Below are 5,984 nucleotides of genomic sequence, written 5' to 3'. Positions count from 1 at the left end.
ATTTTAATATTTTAATAATTTAAAATCCTAAACTTAGTTTATTATACTTTTTTATATTAATGTTGAATTTAATTAGTTATATTAATTTTATTATTAACAATTTCCTCCTAAGACAGGAATATGAATAATGTATTATTGAAATCTGAATGTGCAAATGGTTCTTATTGACCGTCATTTCTTAAGAACAAGAAGGGGTAGGAATAGACTCTTTGGTATATCTATAATTTCTCTAACAGGGAAAAATTTCAAAATTCTTGCTTTTAATCATAAAATTTGTTCGACAACTTAAATTTAAATTTAACGGAATCAGTCGACGAGAAAATATACAACCAAAATACTTTATTTTTATGTCTTTTATTACAGACCAAGTAACAAAAACACACACACAGAAAAATAGTACTACTACAAAATAAAAATTACATATAATCGCCTCTTGTCGGAGGCAGAGTCCCAGTATTCGGATCCACGGATTCCACACGGGTGTTATGACCCGTAGTATCAGTTGGATGGGTCCTGGCTACACCGGATGAGTCCACATACCCACCGTGGGGCTGGCCGGTACCGTGTCCGGGCATGGCTGACATTTGGTGGGTCCCAGTTGGGTAACCAGGGGCACCGGTGGCTGAATGAGTATAAGTGTCACCGGTGGTGTATTGTGGATGGGCACCCGCTTTGGCCGCCTCCTTGGATACTGCGTTCTGGTGACGCGCTACCTGTTTGTTGGCTTCTGCTTCAGCTATTCTCATTTCTTTCCTGTCCGTAGCCATTTCCTTCCGAACTGGATCGTGTGCCGACATCTTTTCCACCTGCAGAGTAACATATTTGTTATTGTTAATAGGAAAACGGATTACATGAAATTGGACAATGAACAAAAAAGAAAGTACCTTTTCTTGGACAGTAGCTTTGGTCTTGTCCATTCCAGCCTTGGCTGAGGCTGCTGTGTTGGCTGCTGCTTCCTTCATAGATTGCATCTTTTTCAACTTGATTTTGTGCATCTGCAACTCTTTCTTCTTATGTTTATATAGAGATCTAGAGGGTTCAGGATGTTTACACGTGTTAAAGCAGAGAGTGAAACGTGTAATGTTATCCTTATCTTCGTTACACGTACGTTGGATGTCGGTAGACTACTGTTTTTTTCTGATACGTGGTGAATTCTTGAGAGGTATGTGGCGACTTGAAGCCGAACGCGTGTCAACAAAACCATCCATAGCAGGATAGGATTTCAGAACTTCAACTCAAAGTCAAGTAGCATGATCATGATGGGGATACTTAGGCCTGCATCGATAAACATAAACTACAAAAGATCAAACCAACTCTTAATTATACCTATATTATATATAATTCTCCACTAAATAGATATATAAACCTAAAACTAATTTTGGATTGATATTTTAGTAATATATTAATTTTCAATTTTAAACACGTCTAGATTTGGATGCTCACATGTCACAGATTTTAATTTTCAAATAAATTTAAATGTTATCTAACTTGAATTTTAGAAACAAAATGATTGCACGAATGTTTTCAAAATAAAAAATAAAAAAAATTTCCATCTTAAATATCTGGATTCACATATATAAAAAGTTTAACTAACTTAACAAACCTTTTAAGAAAATGAAAATTAACATAAATAGATTTTTATATTTTTTTTTCTTTTTATTGATTTTTTATAAAAAATTATCGATTATGAATATAAAAAATAAATAAGAAATTATACGATGATAGCTTAATTTTATAAAAAAAAATTAAACGTACGAGAAATATAAATTGTAAAAATTTAGAGAACATGTACAAAATTAAATAAAATGACAAACTTTGTCGTTGAGTTGCAAATCGAAGACGTCGGACGTCGTTGAAGAATAGTTTCCAAAAACGAACTAATGGAATGTCGATTTTAGTGTGTTGGAATTAATTGGATATGGATCCAATTAGGCCCGCCTGAAATGGAACGGACCCAAACCTAATAAGAATTAGAGTTAGATGATCTATTTATTCAGTATAAATAGAAACCCTAATCTATCATAATTCTAAAAGAGAATTAGAAGAGGGTCAGAAATTAGGTTTTGAGATACAGGATCTCTAGAGAATTTTTTCTCTCCTCTTTTTCCCTAAGCCGCCGCCCCTCTCTCTATTTTTGGGATTCGTGGTCGCTTTAGTTCGTGAACCAATTTTCTTCCTCTTCCAATTCTATTGGCGTGGTTGAAGGCTTGACCGGTGATGCTAGATCGGGTGATTGATCCGAAATCCTTCCGCTGCAAATCAAGAACGGGATCTGCGCTACAAGAGGTAACCTGTAAACCCGTTTACTTATTCAGATAAATATATATGTTGTGAATATATGCTTATCCCAACATTGGTATCAGAGCCATTGGATCTAGTATTCCGTCTTTACCGCGAATCCGTTTGCGTTTGAATCTTTTTTGAAAGATTAAAAATAATTCATTGTTATTATTTTTTATGATTATACACTGGAATTGATTTATTGCGTGATTAAATTGAATTAAGCTTTGATTTAAACGTTTTTTACTCAATTAAACTCGTTTTAGGTTTTTGTTACCTTCTGATTTTTTGTTTCGCTCGTCAAATCGAAAAACCCTAGGTTCCATATATTTTTCGTCGCCGGAATCGGCCGGGAAGGCGGCATGTGGCCTTCACGAGCCACTTGGGGGGGGGGGGGCGAAAACGCGTGTCTCCCCCCAGCTCGCCACGCGGCAGGCGCTGATTGGCCAGCCGGTGCCGTGCTGGCGCCAGCTAGACCAACCAGCGCGCGCCACGTGGCAGAGGCCCCTCCACACGCGCCAGGCGCGTGTGGGCCTCTTCCCGTGACCAATTTTTTCCCGTTTTTAATAGAAACGCGTTTCTGAATTTTTCTGATTTTTTGGGTATTTTTTCAAAAATTTTGGATGAGCAGTTTATACAATCTCTTTTAATTAGGGTATATTAAATATTTTAAATGTGTTATTGATAACTTGTGGAAAAATCCTTGATCGGAGCACGTCCCTGTGAGGCGCCGTTGGGATCGGCCGGGGACACTCCGATGCCAAAGTCAGTAATATTTCTGAGAATAAACTGTAAGCACAAAAGTAGAGAATCAGTAAGTGTACCTTTGATCCTAGGAAGCTGGGGTATTTATATAGGTTTCTGTAACCTTCAGCATTAATGGGGAAGCAGGTGAAGAGTCATGTCATTACTCATCTTTAATTGCTATCAATTCTCCATTAATCCCAGCATTTAACATCGAAACCCTCAGAGTTGAGGTATTCGAACAGTCAAGTCTTTATTCCCCTTTAATGGCTATTAATTGTCATTTAATTGTATTTATTCCCATTCATGGATGGTAATAAAGGCGCCTTTTGGTATTTTTAGATCCGTCAAGGCATATGTACGCTTTCCTTGAGAGCTATGGCGGGTCCCCATTACTCGCTCTCATCGGGCGTATCTCGTTATGGCGTATCTCGCCATGGTCCACGTGGTGTGGCATAATGCTAGAAACTCCTTCATTTTCTCCATTATTTGCATATTCACCCCTGCATTGATCCTGCAATAATTGTCATTAATTCCACATTAATCATGCATAAATATCTCTTTTAGAAGGAATAATGGTTTGCCATTATTTATATTAATTTTCCCTTATTCCTTATTCAAGAATAATTTGGGTTGTTATCAGAAGCCCCCCCTAAAGGTATAAAAAGCTATTTAGGGCTGTCTAAATGGTGTTTTATTTTTCTATCTTGGAGGAAAGTGGACCCACCCTAGATGTGGGATCATATATGGAAATGATGCGCCTTTTGGGGCTTCCTTATGCGGGATCTTATGAACAAGATCCGCCCTATGTGGGATCATATATGGATATGATGCACTTTTAGGGGCTTTTGCTTCCTTGTGGATAGGTGGCCAACCGTATCCATTGTTATCCTCTAGGGGCTTCTTGATAGTTATATTTCCTTTAGAAATGGAATAACCCGCCCTTTATGGGACCATTTGTTCCTACCGCATAGGATTATGATTCACCTTAGGGACTTCTTTTCTTCAGTTCTGCCATATTGAGGAGAATGACCCGCCCTTAGGGATCAGTAAGAATGATCAGCCATTTAGGGACTTTTGTGCATTTTGTGGAGGCGAGACTTTGTTATTTCTATGATGAAGATGAGGATTCATTACTTTGATGAAAACGAGGCTTCATTGTTTGGATAAAGACGAGGCTTCATTAATTGGATGAAGACGAGGCTTCATGAATTGAATGAAGACGAGGCTTCATTGATTGGATGAAGACGAGGCTTCATGAATTGAATGAAGACGAGGCTTCATTAATTGGATGAAGACGGGGCTTCATTATCTTGGATGAAGACGAGGCTTCATTATTTGGAGATGAAGACGAGGCTTCATTATTTGGATGAAGACGAGGCTTCATTATTTGGATGAACCCTTTTCTTTCCAGAACTATTTTTACTAATGCATTATATCTTTTAGCAAGTAACTTTTTAGAATCTGGTTTAGGATTTCTCCGATTGTTTAGGGTAGGTGGCTAGCCATACCCCAATGTGTGAACCTTTGTGAAGGTTAGAAGCTTTTATTCCTGGTGAGGAAGTTAAGCTGCCTTAGGCGATCGGTTTGCTTCCTATCTTTGAGGTGAATCGATCCGCCGCCAGGTCTTGAGACTCTTCCTTGGGAAGAGTATTTGAGAGTGTAAAGTTCTCACGTCTGAGAAATATTTTAACTCTGTCTCTGACGACGATCAATCGTTTCCTATCTTTGAGGTAGATCGATCCGCCGCTGAGATTATTGTTCTCCTATCTTTGAGGAGAAAGTTTAGGGTGTAATTTTCTCATGTTTGAGATAATTTTAACCCGCTTTTGATGGTGACCAATATTTTTCCTGTCTTTGAGGAGAGAGTTGAGCTCATTTGAAAGCTCCTGAGGGTCTGTGCTTGTTATCTTTGTGGAAAGGGGATCCGCCCGTGATGGGGATCAATTGTCCTATCTTTGAGGTAATTGATCCGTCTGTGGAACTTTTCATTCGCCAACCACTAGGCGTATATCAGGAATAAAATCTAGGCAAATGAATATAAGAAGTATGGCGAGAAAGAATAAATTATAAAATATAGGATACTATAACAGTTTAATGCACATATAAGAATACGTAAAAATACTGATCTTTAGGCCCATGGTTCCGTCTTTTCTGAGCAACTAGAACCGCATCCTCAATGATGTTTAACTTATGAGTAATCACATCTGGGCTTACTCCTGGGGGGTTCTCATTCTCCCATGCAAACACGGTTTCAGACTCAATGAGAACTTTCGTAACATCCACCTTGATCTCAGGTTTTAATCCTTTGGCGATCCGCGCCAGCTTTCCATCAACAATAAGGAACATTTCCGTGTCGCCCAAAGTTGTAGTGACAAGTTCATCTTCCTCACCTTCGTCATTTTTGAATTGTGGGTAGATCGATAGTGACGTCGAGTAGGTCCCTTGAGCCACCTTTTGGTTCCCGCTAATCATTACTCCTCCTTTGCTGGTGGGAATGTACATTGCCAGACGGTGGATGGAAATCAGGGCTGTAACCTCTGATATGAACGGCCGCCCAAGAATGATGTTATAAGCTAATTGTCCATCCGTAATAGAGAACTCCAGATCACCAATCCACGCTTGATCATCATCCGCCAGCTTGCATTCCAAAGTTACCTGGCCATTGGTCCGGATAGTGTGACCTGTCACTCCCATGATGTCAACAATGGTTGTTTCTATTTGGATCGGATCAACCTTTAGTTTGGCGAATGCACCTCTGGTGATGGCATTGCAAGAACTGCCCGTGTCTACCATTACTCACTTCATTTCATCTCCCATCCTTCAATCGTCATTGTTACTACCAACACATCTGTATGTGGAGAGATTACTGGACTTGTTTCTGCAAAAGGGGCGATTGAGGGATGTTTTATCCTGAGTGGATATTTTTGCTTTTTTCACGGGTGGCTGATACACCGGTC

At 39.1% G+C, this 5,984-nt stretch overlaps 1 protein-coding gene across 1 annotated transcript; it reads right to left on the bottom strand.

Moving 5' to 3' along the window:
- Positions 1–322: 322 nt before the first annotated feature.
- LOC136209943 (11 kDa late embryogenesis abundant protein) lies at positions 323–1,038 on the bottom strand. Its single transcript, XM_066001578.1, has 2 exons — positions 885–1,038; positions 323–806 (listed from the first exon to the last, which is right to left on the bottom strand). Exons 1-2 carry the CDS (start codon positions 993–995, stop codon positions 417–419), a joined length of 501 nt encoding a protein of 166 aa, XP_065857650.1. The 5' UTR covers positions 996–1,038; the 3' UTR covers positions 323–416.
- Positions 1,039–5,984: the final 4,946 nt, after the last annotated feature.

The sequence above is a fragment of the Euphorbia lathyris genome, chromosome 10 (assembly GCF_963576675.1).
Source record: "Euphorbia lathyris chromosome 10, ddEupLath1.1, whole genome shotgun sequence".
Classification (NCBI taxonomy): Eukaryota; Viridiplantae; Streptophyta; class Magnoliopsida; order Malpighiales; family Euphorbiaceae; genus Euphorbia; species Euphorbia lathyris.
The sequence above is the reverse complement of the archived record's forward strand: the minus strand, read 5'-3'. Positions and strand labels throughout refer to the sequence as shown.